A 25,006-nucleotide genomic window follows, 5' to 3' on the forward strand; every position below is an offset into this window, starting at 1 on the left:
AGTGCAGGTGTCCTCTAGTAGTAGGGGAAGCTTTTTGAAATTGGCTTAGGAGTCTTCATATGTGCCTTCACTGCCTTCTATATGGTATGGTATATTTGAAGTTCTTGTTAAGTTAATAACATTTCCATTCCTGAGGTCTTTCTAAGGGCCAGTAAAAAAAATATTTAGATATAAATGTTCTAACTTGTATTTTGTATAGGCCCTCCCTCCGATTATACTAACCGTTAGCATAGTAATGTTATACATAGTTCAACTGCTTTAAGTTTTTTCATAAGGATTTATGAAAATGTTGGATGGTGAATGTAATTAAAATTAATAATGTGACATATTGACTTTTCACTATTTTAAAATAGCTACGACAGTTTTTTTTTTTCAAAGATGGAAATTTCTAAGGTACAAAGAAAGTTTGTGTGTTTAAGTACAAAATGTAAAAGGCTTATTTTATTATTAGTTGTAGTTATTACAGTATATTGAAGCAGTAGAGCTAAACAAGTGGTTATGGTAATAATTTATCAATAAATTTTTAAATACCGTACGTGTATTTTCAAACTTTAGAATAAATACATTTGACATCTACTATTAAAAGTAAGGAAGCAACAGTAAAACGAACATGTAAATTGTTGAAGGTTTATTCAGGTTTTCTGTATTACATGATATATTTCAATGTATTTAGTTCTATGTGTTCTAGTAAGACTTGATTCATTATATTGTGCTTTATTGGTGGTTGTATGTTAATTTTTCTTTGACTAATAAACTTAAAAAAACACCATTCGCGTCTGATTTTCTTTATCCTTAAGGAGGTATTTTTAGTGAAATAGTGAGGAAACAAACTACTGTAAGTAGTTAGATGAACATCTGGTCAAGTTTGACTAGAACTGTACCATAATTTGTCACATAAAGGATAGAAAAATCTTCATTTTGTCTGATAATAAATAATGATATTGGGCACCTTTAAAAGGTACTAGAAAATTAACTTCGCAAAATACAACTTAACTTTACCAGAATTTGTCACATACAGAATAGAGAAATCTTAATTTTGTCTGGTAATAAATAATGATATTGGGGCACCTTTATAAGGTTGTAGAAAATTCACTTCGCAAAATACAACTAATCTACCAGAATATATTGTTTTTTTAGTTCAGAAATTATAAATTTAAGTAGGTAGGCAATTTTTCATCCTGAAAGCCTCAGTAGTCTTAATTTCAAAGTTTAAGTAACCCTTGTTTTTCAAATAATCTTTTTCACATCAAACACAATTTTCAAAAAATTAAATCCTTTCATTCCTTTCCTATGCATATGTCCTTTGTAATAGCACAGTCGGGAGATTCATCTTCGTCTGATGGATGACATTAAAGAGGGAAAAACTAGTGGGCACCAGTGAGAAACAACCTCTCCAACTTATTTAAGTTGCAACTCGACATTTTTTTTACTCATTGTTTTTAATTTTGGTTTCCAATGAGGCTGTGGAAACTTTATAACCAACTCAAATCACATAAAATAGGCAACACAGAAAGTTATTCATAAATTATTTTGAAACTTGTTAGAATGTTTTATTACTGAGATGTACTTTTCAATTTATAAAAGTTCAAACATACAAAACAAGATGATTGCTATAATTCACAAAAGCGTAAAATGACTAAAATAAACTCTGTGTAACAGCAGACTATTCTTATGAATTAGGCCTAGAAAAAAAATGTTCAATTTAAAGTTACAACTAGGCCTAATCCAAAAAAAGTTCAATTAAAAATGTGACTTTCCAAATTAATTTAAAAGGTAACTTATTCTAACAGGTTAAAAAATAACAAGTTTATAATATAACTTATACTTGTTTAATAAAATACTTTAATATACATAAGAAACTCATATAGGTACTTTAAGGTTAAATTCACGACGAAATATAAAAATGTAGTTAAATAAATAGTTGGAAATACATTTCACTGGCCAGGCCCCGACAGAGACTTGTCCATAAACTTCTTCTTTGAGAAGCACAGCCACCATTTGGAAGGTCTGCCGTCTTCAGTGCTGAATACCTTCTCACACACACGCACTCCAGCTTCTTGCCTTAGTTGCTGAAGATACTGTCGCATCACATCTGAGGAAACAAACTGGTTAATACTGTCGTAATGCAGATGTGCTTGCAATCAAATAAATCCCAGATGGGATGTGTGGCTGGGACTAGGGATGAGCATCGATAGGTGAACCATTGATGTACTGATAACATCGTCGTGAAAACACTTGATTTCAGGGCAAAACCTGGATAATTGTATTTTGAGTTTTTCGTCTTCTTTATGCCAAAGCTAACCTAGCTACTAGTTAGAACGTTCCAGATTGGCAGGTTCTCTTTAACTTCGGATTCAATATTTCATCAGCATTTCAATAAAAAGAATAAAAAATTCAATTTCATGTTAACAAACGTTCAAATTTTCATTAAAATTAATACAATTCAGGAACAGCAAAAATATTGATATTTCGACAGTTGGCCAAAAACATCGGTTACCTACTAAGAAACTTTCATGGAAAAAATTGATCGATGCTCATTCCTAGCTGGGACGTCCCACTACTTTAAATACCGTTACATGGGGAACATACCTGAGACTGATCCCGTTGGATAATAAAACTCAACTCAGGGTATATAGCTATAAGAATAGTCGCTCTCAATGATGCTCACACTCAGCACACAGCTGTAGCAGTTAAAGGATTGATTAAATTAGGACTTTTGATTGCCTGAAGTCATTTAATGATTTCACTTCCTATGGATAGTCTATGAATAATTACAAAGATGGCAGTAAAACTTGTGTGGTGATTATAAATTAGTGCAACAGCTGTTTCGTTTTGACGGGACAACTGTGTTGCCACTTTTGTCTCGTTGCAGCCTTGTGTTGGAGGAGGCTATGATTAACAGTATATCGACCAGCTGTATCCAATATTTAATTAAAATCGAACATAGTTGAATACAACATCCTATCAACATATTGTCTTATATTCAACACATTTGATCTTGTCTAGGGTCAAAGAGTGTTACTACTGTCAAATTATATGTTTCAATCAAGTTTTTAATACTTCGATAGTTGAAGTAAAAGTCCCAACTTCGAAGGTTAGGATTGGTAAAGACGAAGATCATGGCCATGTACCTTAAGTTGTTTTCATTTATGTCTTTGTAAATATTTATATGTGTTCAATCTTTGTAAAAATTGTACCAAATCGTCAATATCTCAAGTAAGACATGGCAAACAAGAAGTTTAGCTAGCCTATGAGACAAAGGACTGACGATAACATTTCGACGTAGAAACCTAAGTCTCCGCTATAAAAATAAATTGGACCACAAGGTAAGCCTTAGATTTATTTATGTTCAATAACGATCCAGAGGCTATATCTCCAAACAAAAAAATTCCCTAATAAATCTGGTTGTACAAAAATAAATTGGTTGTTGATCAGTCACGGTTCAAATCAAACGTTAATTTCATTTTTTAACTGGCTATACTTTATGTAAATGGAATGTCCAATTTTCTCCAAAGCCTTAACCTATGACTGGCAAAATACAACTTTTAGTAAAGGAAAGCAAATAATTATCACCTGCTTCAGTAGGACTGCTCGGCTTGGCATACACCGAGTTGAGTGGGAAATTGGACTCTCCAGGGATGTCAAACTTTGATATTGCCAAGGCATACATCTCCTGTGTGCCTTGGTTCTTGTTGCTGCATTTCTGCAGCCGTTTGAGACACTCGGTGAAGTAGAGAGTCAGGTAAATGAGCACTCGGTCCGACTCGTTCTAGGTTGAGCAAAAACGTTAATGGAGATACAGGTATCTTAAATGCTCAGGTATAAAATAGTACATGACAATTTTGTTATCAAAAGATTAGTTTGATGACTTGAATTACAGTACAAACTAGTTAACTTAACCTATAAAAATCATCACAGTTTTGTGCTTTGACAAATTTCGGTACTTACGTATTAAACGGAGGCCACCTAACCTACAGATTCGATTCGATTAGTAAATCTTCACCATCAGCAAGTTTGGTTGGTTAGGTTAGGTTAAGATAGTTTAATTTGATAAAAAAACATATATTTATGATAACCCAACCTAACATAACCGCTGCAGCGCGCTGTAAAATATGTGGCCTCCGTTTAATACGTAAGTACCCAAATTTCGTAGGCCTATAGTAACTTAATCATATAGCCTGGCAACAAAAAGGAAATTGACTACCGGTAGCTCATTCCAATCAGGATTTGACAATTCAATCAGGGGACATTTAGGTGGATTCAGGTTCAAGTTTGCCATGGAAATTTGTATACTTATTGTTGTCTTTACTTTTAAAAGTAAGGAGTTTTATTGGCGATTATGAAATGAAATGTTCTGCATGATGTTTGTGCATGTTTTTATTTCATTATTATGGACTGGCTATTGTACGTCAAGAGGACCCAAGAGGATTATAATTTGTGACCTAGCCTATTACTTAAATGTTGAATGGCCCAATACAATTTTGATTTTGAATTTTTTTTTTATTTTGAAATGAAAATCCTTTATTTCAACAGGCATCAAAGTTAGGGCCACATGGCCCTTTCATACACTTCACCTGCATACATAATTATACTCATCAATATATACATCAATACTTTTCTGATAAATAATTATTACCTGGGATAAGTGTGGAAGTTCTTTGTCCTCACTGTCAGGCAATGGTTACCGGTATCCCAAAAACCATGTACTAAGTAAGTTGATGAGACAGAATTTTGTGAGATGATAAGAGGTGAAAGAAAGTACACTAGGCCTATATGAAATTAATTGTACCTTGATCTCGTAAGTCCTAAAGAAGACATTTGCTTTGAAGTAATAGAGTGCTTCATCTATGATGTCTGTGTCCTTACTCGCCATGATGGGAGCAGGACCCCGGAACTGGGTTTTAATGGGTAGAATAGCCATGTTTCCTACCAAATTCTCATAAGTAGTAAAGCTTGAATGATAAGCCTGAAAAAAACAGAGATTTCAAGTAATGTAGACCTAATGCACAATAAGCTTCGGTTGACGTGCTTGGACCTTGAGTCCACCCTCACACAATCAATCAATCAATGTAGACCTATAACAAATGGCTACAGATACATATGAAATCCAATTAAACAAGAGCCTCTGTTTTAACATTATAGTGTGATTGTTGACGGAAAGCGGCTGGCTGAAGGGTCGACCCTACTCACACACACGCAGGCCTCACACACACAGACGCAAGGGATTAGGACAGACGTGGGACGGACCATTTTCCTGCCGCGCGAGTCATCGCTGGCTCACGGAAATTAAACTAACAATTTTTTTAATTTTACGTTTGTTATAAAATCTGGTACCGTAACGCTTTTGACTTCAGCTCAAAATGCTTAGTAAAATGATACCAAACAATATATGTTTTGCTTACAAAGTGTAAAAGCTACTAATATTTTAACACGTTTTTATTAGCTAGCTACTTGTCATAACCATTTCGTGTTTGGACTCATTTTTCATTGAATTAAACAACAAATTCACTAACACTAACCATTTTACTGTATATCTAAAATCAAATGAATTGCAATTTTGAGGTATCATACAACAGATGTTATATTTCTACTTAGTGAATAGGGGATCGGGGCTTTCAGGCAATTAGGACGGTGGTGAGTGTGCGTGCGTGAGTCGGGTCCCTCGCAGGTAGGGCTGAGCTCCAGCCGCACTCCGGTAAAAATCAGACTATAATTTATACCGTCATAAGTAACCTAACCTAAGTTAACTAACCAAACTTGCTGATAATGAACAAATCAAATGAAGGCTTAACTTAATAAATGAATCGATAGCTTCAATCAATATTAGGCCTAGCGTTTCCCAGTTAAGAATCTGTACCCGACTGTAATGCTGTAGTTAGGCCTAGGTTATATTAAGTTAGTGGGGTACAGTTTCTTAACTGGGCTATGCTAATATCGATTGAAACTATCAATTTGATTAGTAACTTAAACCTTCAAGCGATTTTTTCACCATCAGCAAGTTTGGTTGGTTAGGTTATGATAGTTTAATTTTATAATAGATATATTTAAAAAAATCAATAATTGATCAATATCTTCAATTCGATAGTTTCAATCGATATTAGCATAGCCCACTTAAGAAACTGTACCCTATTAGTGTAGTTTATGATAACAAACAAGGTAAGTTAGGCTAACATTTTATAAATCCTTATCGTGGGCTATATCCTAGACGGGCAAAGAAATTAAAATTTTAACTACTTACCGGCATGGTCAAAAATTATTTTTGTGTTTTACCAATCCGAAATTTATAACAACTACAACAGAGTTAAATTGATTTTAAATGAAATTTGTAATAGTTGGTTCACACCCACAAAGACGAACATAACCTCTCTCCAGTCTCCGCCCGCTCCAGTGTTGCCACCGTGTTGTTGCGATTTTACCCTAAAGGCGGGCTAAAATTACCCTAAATTACCCTAAATCTACTTTGAGTTACCCTAAAAATTACCCTCAATGTTAATATTTGCGTTTAATGCTATAAAACATTGTTAAAATCATATAAATCTTACATAAGGTGGTTAATTATAACATAGATAAAACATACTCCCTTAGATTATACTAAATGAAGTTCCAATATCAATCAATTTACGTAAAATTATACTCGATTCTAAAAAAAACACCCGAAAGAAGAACAAAATGTTGATATTGATCAGCTCTATAACGAAAAATATCGAATCAAGAACTATCGTATTTTTTACTGTATCGACCCATTACTACTGTTTTTGGACAATCATATCTTTAAAATACAGTACGGTACCACCAAAGCTTTAATCTATACGTAGTAGTAATTTCTTGACACAATTTGTAAAATAATCCAGTTTAATTCAATTTAATCACATAATTAAATATCAAACCCAGTAATGAATAATATTTCATATTTTATTAGGCCTATAACGTGTTATAGAATCGAATACATTCAAAACAGATAATTTTTCCAACTATTGAAGATCGATTAGGATAATTTGATGAACAATTCATAATAGCAATCGATTGAAACCGGTTGAATCGAATATGATGGTTTGGCAATAGTGTGTAATGAACGTTTTTTGCCAAATTTTAAAGTTTTTTCATGTTTTTAGTAAAATTTCCATTGTTATGCCAACTTTTAGTTTTACCCTAAAATTACCCTAAATCTACCATTACCCTAAACTTTACCCTAAGACCAGTAAATTACCCTAAAAAAGGGTAATTACCCTAAAAGTGGCAACACTGGCCCGCTCCCAAAAAAACAAATAACTATGTATCTGAAACTAAAATGTGATTATCTGAATCCACGTCTGAATCACCTCGGATCGGAACGGAATCGGAATCTCTTCGGTGCTCGGACTCAGTTTTGTTTCAATTCGGCGGGGGTATTTGTATCTGAAATTATGATTGGTTGGTGTCGGTCCCTCCAGTCAGTCCAGTTCTGTTCATGTTCTCCCCTTCAACTTCATGCCTTTATCCAATATCCATCCAAATCCAGCTATTCCCATTCCAATTCCAATTTCCACTTTCGTGCCGGCCTTCCGGCGAATTGTGAATTTTGCAGTCAATTTTATTATTCTATTTTAGAAATAGTATTATATTTTATTTGCACAACTTGCAAACTTATTGCTGTGAATTCTGTAAACCAACCAGTTATTCGTCTCTTTTTGACATTAGTTAGTTAACCTCATTTAATTATTATTTTTATTTGTAGCCTAGTTAAAACAAGAGGAATAGGCCTAGGCTAACTCATTTAACCTTTGAATCAAGTAAGTAGCCTAACTAAGTTCATTAACCTGTTAACTTTTATGATTTACCTCCATTCTCCACTCCTTTTCATTCTACACCTTAGTCTTGGTAACAAATTAGTTGACAAAACTTTGATAGGCATAAGTTAGCTGCTGACTACATCATAGCCTATAAACGATCAAACATAAAAGTAAGGTACCGGTATGCCTATCAATTCAATGGATAAGTTAACCAAACTTAGCCTTACCAAAAAATACAACTTCTACAACCTAGCCTATCCATTTTAACAGTTATTAATTAACTTGGGCCCTACAATAAAGTCAGGTAATATATTAATTCTGCCAATTAAGTTAGTTAAATGTAGCCTACCATAACAATGGTTCTATCAATTTAAGTAGACCTAGTCACTAAACTTAGTAGGTCTAGAACCATAGACAAATTGAATAAATATAGACTTTCAAAGGAAAGTTCTGGTGCCCACCGCTAGGAGTGCCGTTTAGTTACGGCGCACACCGCTGCAGGTGAGGAGCGCAGGAGCCGTATGCGACCAGCAGATGCTGCAGCGGTGTACGCCGTAACTACACGGTAAACCTAGTGGTGCACGCCAGAATTAATGCTAAGTAACCGCAGCACAGCTGACGGTCAATATTTATTCTATTTGTCTATGTTATAACCTAAGGCCTACTTACACCGTTTGGTTTAATTTACTTGATACGGATGGGTTTGGATTAGGCCAAACTTTGAAAGCTTAAGTTACTTTAATTTGATTGTTACAATCGATGGTACTAGGGTAGTGCATTAGGCTACCAAGTCAATGGAAATGTTTGGTCTTTGATTAAGCTACTTAATACTACTTAATCCAAAACGCAGTATATGCTCACGGGTATTGCCGCCATCGTGGGAGACGATTATCGGTGTCGCCGAAACCGCAATATAGTCACGGGTGTTGCCGCGATCAGTTGCGGGTTTTGACGAGACTGTAAGATAGGCCTATGCTCACCAGTATTCCTACGATCACGGGAGATGATAACTGGTGTCGCCTTTCCTACCAGTTATACTGTTTTATTATATTGTATAAAATATTATTCTTTGGAAAAGTTTTGTTTCAAATAAAAATAATTAATAATTATTAGCGGGTTGCGATTAGTTGAGCGGGTTCTGATAATAGCTCTTAAAATTCAGGAATTTGTCTTGAATTCTCCTGGAAAACTCCTTGAATTTTTCAAACCAGGTTTAGTAGACACCATGACGTAGAATTCTAAAAATTTTATCACTTGACTTAAGAAGTCTAGGTAACTATAATAGGGCATTGACATTGTTTAAAAACAATTATAGGCTAGGCCTAGGCCCTAAGTGCAAAGCCATGAGGAATTGCTCAATACGCAGGAAAGTAAGACTGGTAAATGCAATTTAGCAAGTTACCGAGTAACCACTGACTGAGTAAATCTCACTAAATTAGTAGGCCTAGTCTATGAGTCTTTGAATGATACCGCACATGGTTTGTTAAACATAGGTTACATCGCATAACTTATGGGTTAACATGAATCAATGCAACTTCTGAATATGTCTATTATTAATAAAGCTGTTTGATTTCAATAGCATTTTCAACAAGAGCATTATCTTCCAAATATCAGCAGTGATCAGCAGTTCAACTTGTATCTAATCACTCTATTATTTCTACAGGTACGCCTGTAAGTTTAAATAGTTATAATGGCAGACGATGGCTGGGATTCTGGTGGTGAAAGCTCACAATCTGCACCTGTCTATTCAACAACCTTCTCAAGAGGGGGTGGTAGAGGTGGGCGTGGAAGATTCAACTCTGATGATGGTAACCGTAACAACTGGAGGGATGACAACAGGGAAGAGAGGGGTGGGTGGGGGAATGACTTCAGAGGTGGACGTGGAGGAAGAGGCTCACGAGGAGGAGGAGGAAGAGGTAAACATTTAAGACTTTCAAATTTTTTTTAGAACTGCGACACTAGGTTTTTAGGTCAACAACATCATTGTAATCTTATCATGTCAGTTCTTACACATCCATAGTGTGTCTTCTTCTGCATCTTGTTCCATACCTACCGTATGTCATTTCTTATGTATTTTTTTGTAAAATGGTGTTTGTCGTTGAAAGAAATTACAGACTCTGGGAATTTAAATTCTGAAACCCAAAACTCTTGCAGATTGCTAAAAGCAGCTCTATGTCTCCCTGAAGTCAGATAACAGGTAGAAAATAGAATTTTAGACACTAGCACATTCTGTGGCTGGCTCACATAATTATGTTCTTTTTTTAATTAAAATTAGCAACCTGGTCCATATACCTAGATGGAATGTCTAGCGTGATTAAAACGTGCATAGCGAATGGACCTCTAGGTCCTGACCTAGTGGAACCCAGGTGGAGTGACGCTTAAACAAGCAGCCGGAATCCCTGGTTAGGATTGAGGGGCAACCCTCCTTCCGAAGGGTCTGCTTCGGCAGCCGGCGAGCCTGATGACCTTAAGTCATCCGCCCATGATGTGCTAAAGGTTGATGCGTAAGCTTCGGCCTACATCATGGGGCCCGGGTATGTCCTAACGGATAGGTACCGGGTATGCAGTCAGGGGGCTTCGGCTCTCATGACAAATAAATAAAATAAAAAAAAAATAAAAATAGCGAATAAGGCTATATACACTAGTTTGAATGAAGAGTTATGAATCAAAATAATTTCATTTAGAATTTACCACTATACTCTTTAATTACTTAAATTTTGTTCACTGTAGGTAACATTGTAAAATGATCAAGAACTAGTTTAAAATGGTTTAGCAAATAAAATTACTTTAACAAAAACGCACAATTATTTTAATTCTTCGCCATTTTGTTCTGATTGGTTGGAATCAAGTGGGACTCGAGGAGTTTTTAGGTGGGGTGAGTTAGGCCTACTTATGTTTTTGTTCCAGCTGTGAAATTTCATGTTTGTGCTCGGTGTGTTTGGTTCTAGTATTATAATGAACAAAGCAACATCTTTATGGGACACCCTTTATTGTACATACAATTTTATATAGTAGGCCTAGTATTCATATTACAAGATAGGTCCAAAAAAAGAAATCTGTTCATGATAAAACATGTTTCAGGTAGGGATGGAGAGGGATTTAACAGAGGTCGAAATGATAATTGTATAACTATGACCATCAGTTCGTCCGATGTTGGTAGAATTATTGGAAAAGGAGGATCCAAAATAAGAGATTTGGAAGCTGAGTCTGGAGCAGAAATTAAGGTATTTTTTGTTTGAACAGTTAGTTTTAGAATTTAATTGTTTACAATTCCTAAACAATCTTTTAAGTACCCTATTGATGAATCAAGGTACAGTCTAACCTCAATATAAGAAATCTTAAGTCGTAAACAAACATCTAAAAAAAATGGTATGTGCTCCTAACCAATTACCACGATAGCGGCAAAGTTATTGCCCAATAACTGATAACCAGAAACTGACTTTTTATGTCAATCCTCGGTTTTGTTTTTTTCTTCTAAATTCTGGTACAACCGACACATCCATAATTTTCATCAAAGGAACGTGGGGGGTTTGTTATATCGAGAGAGAAAAAAAGAGACAATTGGATAGGTAGGGTAAAATCCCTTATAAGGTTCTGATAATGATTAATTTTCTATATTGAGCTGACTTAAGCCCCGTTCACACGGGGCGAGTTTACAAGCTACACGCTGGCTTTTTTACAAGCAGCTAGTAAAATAGCTCAGTGTGAACGACGTACTCGCTCAAAAGCTGCTTGTTAAAAAGCTCTGGGAAAAGTTGACGATGCCGCTACTTTACACGTCAACTCGCTAGCTTTTGAGCGAGTAGGCGTGTAAAGTAGCCCAGTGTGAACACAGTTGCTTGTGCTTGTGCGCTGATGTCGGAGGATTTGGTTCAAGCTAGCTACTGAGCGAGTGGAAAAAGCATCGTGTGAACGACTAAAAGCACACTCGCCGGCGTCTTACTACACGTCGGCGAGTTGGCAAGTGGACAAGCTCCGTGTGAACAAATACAAGCACACTCGCCAACTCGCCGGCTTCCTACACGCTGGCGAGTAGCTTGTAAACTCGCCCCGTGTGAACGGGGCTTTACATTAGCCGTGGTCGTCAAAAATTTGTTAAATCACGGATGTTGATGTTTTTTTTATATGTGAATGTGAAATATACATTATTGTGTCTAATGGAGATTTCCAGGGAATTAAACAAATTTTTATGGTAAGAAATTCCTTATATTGAGGTTCTTTATATCGAGGTTAGACTGCATTTCTTAGTAGCTCTGAGTATCAAATAAGTATTATAACATTTCTATTGGTAGTCAGCTCAGTTGAGCCATTGTAGTCAGTAAAAAAGTTATTAAAATGTCTATGACTCATTCCATTTTATTTAGTATTTTAAATGTAGCTCAAGCAATTATTAAAATTTTTGAAACTATTAGAAGTGTTGAAATTTTGTTATAATATTTTGTTGTCATTATAAAGTTGTGTTTTGGTTGAATGTTAACGTGTGTTTTCATATAGAAACAAAGCAATATGTGTGAGTGTCAAAAAGTAGCCGTTTTCACAGTGACGATTCTTGCAAAATAAATTCAAATCAGACTCCAACCATATTTAAAAAAAACAGGTTTTTCTTTAAATCCTGATATAGGTACAGGTTTGTAAAAATCTGACGATCTTCTATCACTTTCATGCCTCATAGTTTGATACTATTTCCAGATTGAGAAAAACAACGGTGCAGATGAAACTCAGATAACACTGCGAGGTTCTGCTGAGAGTCAGGAGAAGGCAAAAGAATTGATAGATGACCTGGTGTGTGATGTGGAGGGGTGGGGTCCAGGGGGAAAGCCAGGCATGAGGGGAAGAGGAGGGAGGGGCGGCAGACGAGGGAACGACAGAAGTCACAGCAACATCCCTATCAAACGGAGAGAACTGGATGACATGGAACCTCCAAACATAGACTGGGACCAAGTCAACAGAGCTTATGTAAGTATACATAGTGTCTAACGATTGTGAAAGTCACTGAACTCTTCATCGGTGACTTGGATTTTTAAATTGTATTAGGTTCCAAAAAACCTTAAGAGACAATATGTGGATTTAATTTTTACATCCACTGTAGTAGCTGGATCTTTTTAACATATATTTCTGTATTTAATTTTCAAATATACCTAATAAGGGGTGCCCTATCACACTAATATGTGGTTATAAACCCAATTAGATCTTCAATTGATAATATTTTTCTGGTTTTGAACTCATTTATGCACACCTCTCCTTAATATTTTTTTAAAATATGAAGCTATAGGCCTAATTTTTTTTCTTATTCTGTAGTTAAAAAGCTCCTAAAAGATAGTCTTGCTAGTGAGTCAACAACCTATTCAAACTAAAGGATTATTTCACACAATAAAAATTCTCATTCTACACTTGTTTATTACTAAACGAAATAATATTCCATGCTCATAGTAAGCAGTGATGGCTACAAATTATTTTATCTTTCTAACCTAAAAGCTGGTACAACTTGGTTAGGAATTCCGGGCTAAAGGTCTGGTTTTTTATCCCCCTCCCCACAAAATATAAACGTTACAAAGATTTTATTTAAAATATTTATCATATCTTTAATCAAGTTTTGTCCTTTTAATCACAGGAGGAGGGCCAGAAACAGAAATGGGCAAACCTTGCCCCTCTTATCAAAGAGTTTTATAAAGAAGACCCCGAAGTCAAGCATATGGACCCAGAATTTGTAGCGCAATACAGGTAGGTAACGCACTGGCAAGTAGATTTATGATGTTCATCATTATATTGCATACATTTTTCTCATTATCTAACTACTATTCATACCTATCTATGTATCGACAACCAACAAAAAAACAAACAATTTATTCAAGGGAAGGCCACGGCCTCTCTTTCTTACACCTAACCCACGATACAACATAACCATTGAGTCCATTCCAAAGTCCGAAAATGTCTTATCAACCAGCAGCATATAAGTTCTTTCTTTAACTTAAGAACTAAACTATTTGTTATTGTAATTTTGACAATCTGATTAAGTATCAATATGTTGCAAGCTGATTCCCTGCAGTTTTCCGTGTCTAACTTTTTACGATTGTACACAGGAAGAAAAAGAACAATATCGTTGTGCAGTACACATTTGGTGAGTGTGGAGAGGGCATTCCGAACCCGGTTTTGACCTTTGAGCAGGCTTTCGCCCCGTACCCCGATATCCTGGAACAGATTTACAACCAAAACTTCACGGAACCTTCGCCCATTCAGTGTCAGGCGTGGCCCATCCTGTTGAGTGGGAAAGATTTAATTGGCATCGCACAGACTGGAACAGGTACGTCGGAAATATGTCCAAGAGCTTTAATTGGCCAGTTTCATTGTACAATAAGCACTTATTAAAAGATATGACAATACACAGTCGGACCTCAATAAAAAGACCCTTGATGGCTTTATTACAAGTGTAATTTTCATTGTCCTTGATTTTATATTTTAGGAATATCATTACGCCCTTCTGTCTCTCAAGCTTCACCAACCTCTTGGACTGTTTCATATCCAAAATTAAGTTAAACGCTTTGCAAGACCAAAACAAGTCTAGTGTGTATTATTAAATATTTATTATTCTCTGCCCTGTATGCAATTTAGGTTACCCCAAACAAATGAGTCCTGGATGTAAAACAGTCAAAAATTTGATGCACAGCAATGCAAAATCAATCTGCAACACCATTGGTGTTAGTAAGTTTAGTTTTTACCAAATGACCTACTTTATAGGTAAAACCCTGGCATTCCTGTTGCCTGCGTTGATCCACATCGAGGGTCAGCCCACTCCGAGGGGAGAGCGAGGAGGGCCCAACGTCCTTATATTGGCTCCAACGAGGGAACTGGCTCAGCAGATACAAGCTGAGGCCAGCAAATACTCGTACAGGAACATAAAGTCGTAAGTAGCTCATCCAAGTCTGGAGCAAACTAGTCTAGTTGTAGAGCGTGGGTTCTGTCCCAGAGGTACCCGGTTTAAATCCAACCAATCATCAATTCATTTTATCTAAGTGGTAACACAGTGATTCTCGAAGCCTATCCTGAAGCATGGATAAAACATACTCCCTTAGTAGAGTAGTCATCCTTATGGATCAGCTGATGACAATTTTGTTGTTAGTTTCATCCGGTTCACTGCACAAGTCGTGTTTTGTTTACAATTTGTTTCTTGTTATTTCAGTCATTTATAACCTCGTTTGACCAAATAAAACGATCTAATCATATACTAATCATAAAATAACTCGTTCCCTTGTTAAATAACCGAACAGTAAAGTACAAATCATGAAATTACCCTTAAAATAATATAAACAAAATTTCGTCGACACTAGCGATCAGTGTCGCCAAATATTAACTAGACACAAGAAACAAGCTTCAAAATTTACGATGGTATGAGAAGTCTGTGTTTGTTAGTACCAACAAAACCTGTGCCTGAAGTAATGTGTAACAGTTTAAGGCTAGAACCTAGCGACCTAAGACTTTAATGTAAAGACTACACATTTTGGGTTTTTCAATTCAGTACTAGGGTTGTTATTTTATGTGGGTTGTGTTTAAGCACAGTTTCAAACATGCTTTTTTATGTACGGTAGTGTATTTTACTGTCGTGTGAATGAGGGAGAATGAAGCTGAAGTGCCTGATCGATTATTGGGTTGCAAAACCAATTTCTCACCACCGACAGCCTACACTAAAAACAGTATTTGCTTTGGGGGAGGGGGGGTTTGCTTTTTAAGGCTCTTTTGTGGGAAAAAATCTACTGTGTGTATGTAGTAGGAACTGTCTGTATGGTCTTATTTATATCTTTGAAAGGCTTAAGAAACCTTTTTACCAAACGTATATTTTATAGGTTGTGGTTGGCCTCTATACACATGAGAAGTACATAACATAACTTTTGCAAAATGTGCTCCTAATTGATGCAATTTTGGTTTGAAAAATGATAGCAACTATGTATAGATTTATATATTTCAATGATCATTTGGTTAAACGTTGGTAAATGCTTGTGTAGGATGTGCATCTACGGAGGTGGCAGTCGCCGTGACCAGATAGATCAACTGAGGAGAGGGGTGGAGATTGTAGTGGCGACCCCTGGACGTATGAATGACCTGATTGCTGCCGGTAATGTATACAAATAATTAAACATTCAAACAATTAACACTGTTCAGTAATGTGTTTGAATTACATTTAAATAGTGAACATTTCTGCTTTTAAAGTTTCTTATGGATAGGTGTATTTGTCATTTGTGTTGTTTAAAGAATTATCGCAGACAAGTAAAAAATGTACATTTTATAGTATATTTGGGAACTGGAGTCTGGCCCTAAAGTGAGAAAGCACTAGGGATGGACGGGTCCCGAAATTTCAGGGGAAATGTATTCCCAAACAGGATTATATTTGATTCAAATTTTATCAGGATGGTATTAATTTGTTCCGATCATCAGCGATTTCATCAAGTCCTGAGTGCAAAATTACGGGGGGAAAACAAGTCCCATCTCGAAATTGGAAGGGGGGGGGGGGAAATCCTGTCCCGTCCTGAACTATAAGTACAATCCCGTCCATCCCTAGAAAGCACCTGAAACATATCAAGATTAATATACTAACGTAGCCATAGTTTGGGAAGTCATGAAAGAAAAATTATATGGAGAACAAAAGTAGTAAAAATTAGAAAAAAATAGTATTTTCATTGTGTGCATTTTGTAATATCCTTTTCTATAGCCTACAGTTGATCTTATATTAGTAAAAAATACTAAAGATTGTCTTAACTACTTCTCCAAGAATAAGTTCTAAAAGGCAAGTTGAATGTGTTTATGCAAAATGTTAACTTCAAAATTTGATTTTCTCTTGTATTACTGCCTGCAGGTGATCTGAACCTTCAAGCCATCACTTATCTAGTTTTGGATGAGGCAGACCGAATGTTAGACATGGGATTTGAGCCAGAGATCCGCAAAACTCTCTTGGATATTCGTCCTGACAGACAAACTGTTATGACCAGGTGACCTTTGCTTAGTAACACACTGAAGTTAACTTCCTATAGTCTTATTTAGTTTTTTTTTTCTTTAGGCCTGACTAGTGATAATATCTAGAGCTCAAAGATAGCTTCTGTGATTATACACGTTTATTTTTATAATAGTTAAAGCTTATTCTCCTCAGAAGTTATTAGTGCTTAAAAGAAATTGTTAGTTGTACAACTGTGCTGACTAAAAATGTTTTGGGTGATTGTCAAAGATCACACTTCTGATGCTGGTATGTTTTGATTTGATCATTCCAATTTCCACAAATATTTTATTTGTTCCGGTTTACCTTTTCTAGCTGAAAATTTTACTGGCAGGTCTTCCAGAAGGTCCAAGGTTAAGAAGTTGTTTTTACTTTTTTCCTGTCATAGCTATAGCTTATTAAAATTGACGTTGCCATGTTTGTCCAGTGCTACATGGCCGGCAGGCGTCAGGCGACTGGCAGAGTCTTACATGAAGAACCCCATCCAGGTGTATGTTGGCTCTCTAGACCTGGCCGCCACACACTCCGTCACCCAGACAATCGAGTTTATGGACGAGTCCGAGAAGGAGCCTAGGGTCAGTTACATTGAAATATTTAAAAATAAGTTATTTGCTGAACAGTTGGTTCTTAAGGGGAGATCATAGTGTTGGTGTCAACTTATCCGCTGTACCATATAGCAAGCTTTTTACGAGTTGGAAAGTAAAATTTGTTATGGTTGGCTGTTAAATAGCTCATCAGTGTAGTTTTCAACACAGATGGACTGGGAAATAACCGCTGGTGAGTATGTGGTTTTTGTTCCTAATTGTCTGTGACTATTATAAAAGACCTAACCCAGAACTTTTACTAAACTATAAAAAAACGTTACGTTTGAATCTGCTAGTGTCTAGACAAGAATCAAGGAATGCTGCTGACACTTGATGGGGGGCTTTACCAGACATGGACGGGGTAGGCAGAACTGTCTGCGGTCACTACACCGTTGCTATCAGCTGATCATACATGCAAGTAAAATATACTCTTGTAAACATCTCAGTGAAAGCAGCGCACCTAGATTCTGATGTAGACACTAGCAGATTCGAACACAACGTTTTTACTGGCTCAGTGAGACTTCTGGGCTAGGTCTTTATTCCGTGCTAACACCAACAGTCAAATAGGCCTAGTGATTCCTGGAGTAACTTTTTATCTGTTTGTATTCTATAGTGTAAAAAGTAATTATACACAAATAATTCCCAGGCATGTAGTTTCTAACCTTTTACATTTCCAGCTGCTGGACTTTTTGTGCAACATGGGTCCAGAAGAAAAAGTTATGGTATTTGTCGGCAAAAAGTCGAGAGCAGACGACATCTCCAGTGAGTTAGCACTCGCGGGGGTCAACTGCGATGTGATTCACGGTGATCGAGAGCAAAGCGACCGAGAACAAGCCTTGATTGATCTTAAGTCAGGATATATCAGGATATTGATTGCTACAGATGTAGCCTCTCGTGGAATCGACATTCAGGATATCACGTAAGTCTTGAATTGGTTTATGTTTGAGGGGCTTACATTATTTTTAATTTAAGTTATGGTGAAATTTGCTTATGCTTTACACAATTCTAATATTGCTCTTAAACTGGTACAGTAGAACCTCTTGGATCCGAACTAATTGTGACCGGGGGTAAGTTCGGACTATTGAATAGTTCGGATTACAGAACATATTGTTGTTTTTACATAACAGTTGCTAGGGAAAAGTGAAAAATACTTTATAAAGTAAAATACACTGTTTATTTAAAAGAGAAGTAAACATAGGTAATAAATAGTACTGTACATTACAATAGAAACAATTACGGTGTGTATTCCAATAAATACAGTATACAATAAAGAAGTACTGTACTGTGTATAGAGTACAGCTATGAGGCGTTTGGATTAGTGGACTCGGATAAAGAGGTTCTACTGTATTTTTCATTAGTAAAATTGATATAAACTATCACTAAGTACTTTGATACGGAATCTATTTCTATATTAATAAAATTACAGTTTAAACTATACATTATTTAGAATAGTGGATTTTGGTTATTTTTAAGTTTCATAGCCAAACCAACTTCTTGTATCAATTTCTGTCATTATGTCTGCCAATTTACGTGGCTTACTCCGTGAAAACTAGAGTAGCGAGATCAAGCTTCAAACTGTTATACTGTATCCAATGGATTTGCGAGAATGTCTTTACCTATTAGACATTCTTAACATGGCTTAAGAACTTATTATTACATGGCTTAACTACTTTGGAAATAATATAATGCATTAGAAGAAAATGGGACCAAAACTCGCTCATGACTGGGTTTTTGAACGAGTTTTGTCACATTTCCTCCACATAATTTATCAAATACCAATGATCTGTTTAGAGAATATGTCATCTATAACGACGTAAAGATTCTTTCTTCAAACTTTTACCCTTATGTTAAAAATTGAAAATGTTTACAAATAGTGCAATTATTTCCGATCACGTTTTGGTAGCAAATACAAAACCAACTTATGTTAAGTTAATAACCTATTGACTTAACAGATTTTATTGATCGCAAGTAGAATAGTTTGTAACTGCAATTTAAATTAAATGGCTAGGTACCATCCAGGCTGGGCTACCGGAGATTCTTCATGTTTCAAATGGTACTGAACTTAAGGTTTCAACTGACTACAATATTCACGTCCGTAGATCGGCCACACTGCTAGTTGTTATATAAAATTGTAATCTTTTTATTATTTTCCCAGGCACATCATCAATTATGACTTCCCGCGCAACATCGAGGAGTATGTTCACAGAGTTGGGCGTACAGGACGTGCGGGTCGGACTGGCGAGGCCATCTCGTTTGTCACCCGACAAGATTGGGCTCAGGCTCGGGACTTGATAAAGATGATGGAGGAGGCGAACCAGGTATGCAGTACCTGTTGTGAATGTATTGTTAAAATCTTAATGGCCATGAAGATGCTATGAAAAAACCGAGAAATAAATCTTACACAGAGTGACTTGCACAAGGCCCCACTAGAAAAACAGACCATGCTGCAGGATCCATAATGTCACACCTGTGTGGATTGATTCACTGCCATATCTCATATGTTTTACGTAAATAAGCTGGCGGTTTACGTCTGGCAACTTTAGTATAACTATCCACTACTGTGACGTAGTGTTGAGCTGCAGCATGGCCAGTTGTTCTAGTGGGACCTTGGTTGCTCCCTTAGAAGTTAGGGAATTGTACATGCAAGTTTTCATGACCAGAAAAATTGTGTTTGAGTAATGATTGAGCGGTGGTATTCATTAATGGGTTCCTGTTGGTTCTATTTCCACGTCGCCCTGATCTGGGATATGCTCACAGATGCTGCTGAGATCTAGGAAAAGGTACTTGAATCTTGTCGAGGACTGGGGAAATTTAATGTTTCAGTAATCACCGACAGCCTATAGTTAAATTAATGTGTTCCATTCATTTATGGGCTGTTGGTTCGCTTCATGTAGTCCTGGTTGTAGGGTATGCTTACATTAGGGTTTCTGCAATCACAGGAGATGATCCAGTTGAACATGGTTGATGTTATTCTAGTTTAAATGGTTTAAAAACTGTTAATAAGTTTTAGAATTGATTAAAAACAAGGTAAGAATTTATTTTCACTGTAGATTTGTATAAACAATGGACTTTGTGTATGAATTTTATTCTTGGATATTTTGATTCAATCACTAGTTTTAAGCTGTGTATACAAGCTTTGGGTTTTGCCCAAACACTAAGACAGTTGTAAACCATAACTATTTTCAAATTTCTATTTCCAGATCGTGCCAGAGGAGCTATATCAGATGGCTGAAAGGTTTGAGGCAATGAAAGAGAAGAAAGACCAGGAGAGGAGCCGTGGTGGAGGAAGGGGTGGGGGAAGGTTTGGAGGAGGCGGAGGAGGTTATGGTGGAGGCGGGGGTGGATATGGTGGAGGCGGGGGTGGATATGGAGGCGGCAGAGGGGGAGGGGGAGGACGAAGATGGTAGACTAAGATCTGAACTTTGTGATGTGTAACTTAAGCTAAGATGTTATTAATCAATAAAATCAGTTAATCAAACTGTGATATTGTTTTACAAGATATTTCAGTTTTCCTTGTTTTTAAGAAGTTATTCTTTTGTACATTATTAAGAAGTATTAAAGTTTTTTTTGTAAATTTGATTTTTATTTCCCAAAGTGTTGTGTAGACAACTTTTAGCACTTAAAATGTGTATTCTAATATCTATGAAATGCTCTACATTAAAAGTGCCCTAATATAGATTGTGGTGAAGCACTGGTGGGGTTAAATAAAGGAATGGCTCAATAAACAGGGTGTTCAGAAAAGGTGGGTACATAATTTACTTAGTGATTCCTTGGGTCAAAATAAAGAGAAAATCTAGAACAACATTTTTTCCAAAATCACTTTGTTAACCAGATTTCCGCCCTTTGGTAATTTTTACAAAAACATTTTTATGTTTGAAGCTTTACAACCGATCTTTATGAACCTTGGCATGTATGTTAAGGTAGAAAAGACCCCTGAAGGAAAAAACACTATCTTGATCAACTTAAAATTTCCTAATGGCGACCATTTTAATTTTTTAAACTTAAATTACTAAAATATGGCTGATTCTATGAAAACATTTCAAGTACACTTTTATTTTGCATTTTCATTTCTCTATAAAACAATGCCAAGTTTAAAAAGAGCTAATAAAAAGTAGCTGAAGTATTTTTAGCGAATTTCCCTATAGGGAAGTAGCTATTACCGTAGGTCTCATGGTAAGACCTAAGCCCGGGACCGATTTACTTTTTCTTTTTGATGTCCCCAGAGGCCAAAAACACCATTCATTCAAATTTTTATACATCTATATATAGAGATATATATATATATGTGTCCATCCGCACGATAACTTGAGTAATTTTTGTCCGATTTTGATAAAATATGGTTTGAAGGTGTAAGGCGGGATAAACTTGAATGAGTTCGCGAACCAGCATGATCGGACTATGAGAACGGGGGTTTATGGGGTAAAAATAGGTTTTTCCCATTTTTGACCCTAAAAACACAAAATTTCACAATTTATTTTTAAACCATTTTGTAGAGCTTAAAAAAAACAAATAATTCAGTATATTAGAAGCGTTATTATGCGCCTAATTGTTACGAAGAAAATTCAAAAAAATTGTAATTTTAAAATTCCCATGTTATTCTTATGGAGAATAAGTCAACTGTTGTAGTTTGCTTGTTATGAATATATTTTGATCAAATTTGGAAAATACATTAATTTCTTACTAAACCACAGTACCTTTTAATATTTTACATAAAAAAACTTTTTTACCCTCCCTGTTGCAGCAATCCTAAGTACTCATTAAACTAATTCTGTTTAAATAGGGAATAAATGTGATATTTTTAAGGAGACGTTTTAGTTTAAATCCAATCAGGCAGATGGAAATTCGCTAAGTCTGCAGGTTTGCTGCGGCGGGGGTATTTTAGTTGTAAAATGAGGCAAACCTGACTAACTTGGCCTTATCCTACCCCATTTCACAACTAAAAATCGTGATATTTCTGGTAGGTTAATTATTTTGTTTAGTCACAGTATATCATTCACACAAAAACATTAAAAATTTTAGTTAGTGGAAAGGTTATATAGCAAGAAATTTTAAAAACTACATCGCTGAGGTCTTAAGTAGAAACTACCTCTTTGTGGGTTATTTGGAGGGGGCTACTTTTCTACACTGAGATGTTGACGGTCCAGCCTTTCCTCAAATGTGCCCTTTGGCTTTCAAAGTTCTGAGGTGAGGATATTAAAAGTAAATATTGATTGGTCCCCATGGCTGCAATGAGAAAACATACTGCATTTTTGTTATAACATCTCAATGTAAACAAGCAATGTCATTTCACAATTTCAGACAGCTGGCCCAAACAAATTAAATATTGTTTTTCAATTAATTGTTAAGTGTTATGTTTTGTTTAGGTCTTCTTTTTAACCTATTTAACAACTACAACGTGACATTCATTACTTCAGTTGATTGTTTATTAGTGCAAGGTGTCTGTACTTCCTTTGTTTTGAAAGTAAATCATAATCTTAGTTTTTTGTTTGTTTATAACATTTCACCATGGACATTTTAGTTCCTACTCCTATATCAAAAGTCGTATCTGCTGTCTGTATTTTTGGATTTTCAATTTTATTTGGAATAGCTCCGTTATTTTGTAAAGTATGTGTTAGATCAAAAAAAGTGCAGTGGATAAACAATAGCATTATATGTTTTAGTGGTGGCACATTATTGGGAATATCCTTTCTTCATTTAATGCCAGAAACAAGAAGTTCAGTGGCAAGACTACGTTCCGAGGGACACTTTACAAGTTTCCCAGTCCATATCTCTCTTGCTGATACAATCATTTGTGTCGGCTTCTTTGTCACTTGTGTGCTTGATGAATTGATCCATCTGCTATTACAATATGCTGGGTCAGACCACCACCATCAGCCTCATGGGAAAAGAGAAACCGATCTGGAAGCTTTTCATTTTATTAAAGAAGGTCCTAAGACAAAGGAAGTGAGCGAAACAAAGGATAAGGCAACATCAGCAGACGAGGAGAACGTAGAACCGACTTTACAACATAGCCATTCACACTCAGGTATAAATATCCACATCCCCAGCATTCTCACAATCATGGCTCTCTCTTTCCATGATGTGTTTGAGGGGCTCGCCCTTGGGATTCAGAAGCACGTGGATGATGTATTATTCATGTTCCTCTCAATCGCCACACACAAGTATGCGATAGCCTTCTCTGTAAGCCTAGACTTGCTCCTGTCTGGTGTGAGAGACAATATGATATTCCTGTACACTATACTGTTCTCAATAGTGAATCCAGTGGGGATTTGTATTGGTATTGCTTCTGGTGCAGTCAGCAGCGAGGGAGGGATTCAATCTCCAGTGACGGTGTTTATGCAAGGACTAGCCAGTGGATCTTTGATCTATGTGACATGTGTTGAAGTGCTCCAACGTCACAAAACCTCCGAAGACCACATCAGTGGGTTACGCAACACCTTGTTTCTTATTCTTGGTTTCATTTTCATCTTGATAATGAAGATTTATTTGCCACATGACCACTCTTTCCACGAATACAAGGGTCATGTCTAGCACAATTTAAGGAATTTAATATAATATTTTTCATGTGACAGGTTTGGTTTTATTTTTATTTCTAGGTTGCGTCATTGATTATAAAAATTAAGTAAGATTCAATACCATTGCTGTATGAACCTTGGCTTTCTCCTTGAGTTTTTAAAGTGTCTGTGTAATCTTATGATATATTTTAACAGTAGGAAAACTATAAGGTTTAGATGTTTTGAAATATTTTGACATTTTGTTAGGTACGGTAACAAATTTGCAACTAACAATTATTATGTTTTGATTACGCTTTAAAATATTTATCTGTTAAAACTAGATGAATGTACAATGTTTACAAATCCAAGATAATTTTACGTTTATCAAACAAAGTGATTTGGTTGAATTTTGTTTTATAAAAGCTTTGGCGGATGCATAAATATTGTATACAACAGATGTAAAGATCAAAAAGGTTTCGTTCACGTCCTCTTCCCGTTGAGCACAGGTACAACAGCTATAGGTATATTTTCTTTAAAAGTCTGCAATACTTAAATAATTCAAGTAAGATTAATACTGTAATAGAATATAAAAGAATATTCCTGTGAATTTAAAGTTAGGCCTACATGCCATACGTCATTGGCCCTTATGATCTGTCAATTTAACTACCTACTTTGATGTATGAGATTAAGCTTTTCTTGTCCTTGTTGATAGCATGTGTTTTTTCCCTAAGCCAAGAGAAAATGTATCTGCAATATGTATCTCTTTCCATTCATTTGTTTGTGATTATCATGATCATTCTTCTTAAACTTAATGAGCTTTTCAAAAAACATACAAATTTGATCATATACACATTTGGATCAGTTCACAAAATTCACTTGTTTAAAGATGCTAGCAATTTAAATTGTTTTAACATTTAATTTTTCCAAAATTTCTACCAAATATTACAATTATAGAATTGTTGCCATGTTTAAATACGTAACAACATTGTAAAAATTTCATAAGGTAGTAATAAGAATAAATTTTCCCAGGGGTTCCAATAATATTCAAGTTATTCATTCTTAACATGCCCCATTCACATGATTCATTCTTAATAATCCCCTTCAGGATCTAATTGATGCTCAGAAAATTACAGGCTAATACAATTTTTAAGGGTTTGAAAAATCTCCAAAACACCATTC

The 25,006-nt window shown here is 35.8% G+C and overlaps 2 protein-coding genes across 2 annotated transcripts; one reads left to right on the top strand and one right to left on the bottom strand.

Moving 5' to 3' along the window:
- Positions 1-1,815: 1,815 nt before the first annotated feature.
- Positions 1,816-6,377, bottom strand: LOC128994919 (actin-related protein 2/3 complex subunit 3-like). Its single transcript, XM_054419751.1, has 4 exons — positions 6,239-6,377; positions 4,790-4,966; positions 3,574-3,769; positions 1,816-2,092 (listed from the first exon to the last, which is right to left on the bottom strand). Exons 1-4 carry the CDS (start codon positions 6,242-6,244, stop codon positions 1,935-1,937), a joined length of 537 nt encoding a protein of 178 aa, XP_054275726.1. The 5' UTR covers positions 6,245-6,377; the 3' UTR covers positions 1,816-1,934.
- Positions 6,378-7,532: 1,155 nt separating this feature from the next.
- LOC128995712 (probable ATP-dependent RNA helicase DDX43) lies at positions 7,533-23,864 on the top strand. The gene is made up of 14 exons (XM_054420730.1): positions 7,533-7,769; positions 9,433-9,685; positions 10,851-10,993; positions 12,459-12,725; positions 13,381-13,490; positions 13,850-14,070; positions 14,505-14,670; positions 15,767-15,876; positions 16,615-16,747; positions 17,177-17,324; positions 18,011-18,252; positions 19,489-19,651; positions 20,534-20,736; positions 22,994-23,864. The coding sequence occupies exons 2-14, from the start codon at positions 9,460-9,462 to the stop codon at positions 23,862-23,864; spliced, it is 3,003 nt and encodes a 1,000-aa protein (XP_054276705.1). The 5' UTR covers positions 7,533-7,769; positions 9,433-9,459.
- Positions 23,865-25,006: the final 1,142 nt, after the last annotated feature.

This window comes from Macrosteles quadrilineatus, unplaced genomic scaffold, assembly GCF_028750875.1.
Source record: "Macrosteles quadrilineatus isolate MER2022 unplaced genomic scaffold, UCM_ALF_1.0 Scaffold_5__1_contigs__length_97177068, whole genome shotgun sequence".
NCBI lineage: Eukaryota > Metazoa > Arthropoda > Insecta > Hemiptera > Cicadellidae > Macrosteles > Macrosteles quadrilineatus.

What these genes read in the sequence shown, in the direction of transcription:
- LOC128994919 (XM_054419751.1), bottom strand. An exon ending in TTAGGACTTACGAGATCAAG is followed by an intron (nt 3,770 to 4,789) that starts GTACAATTAATT and finishes TGCTCAACCTAG; the next exon opens with AACGAGTCGGACCGAGTGCT. An exon ending in GAGCAGTCCTACTGAAGCAG is followed by an intron (nt 2,093 to 3,573) that starts GTGATAATTATT and finishes TTGTTTCCTCAG; the next exon opens with ATGTGATGCGACAGTATCTT.
- LOC128995712 (XM_054420730.1), top strand. Translation starts at nt 9,460, where the DNA reads ATGGCAGACGATGGCTGGGATTCTGGTGGTGAAAGCTCACAATCTGCA. An exon ending in ACGAGGAGGAGGAGGAAGAG is followed by an intron (nt 9,686 to 10,850) that starts GTAAACATTTAA and finishes AACATGTTTCAG; the next exon opens with GTAGGGATGGAGAGGGATTT. An exon ending in ATCGACATTCAGGATATCAC is followed by an intron (nt 18,253 to 19,488) that starts GTAAGTCTTGAA and finishes TTATTTTCCCAG; the next exon opens with GCACATCATCAATTATGACT.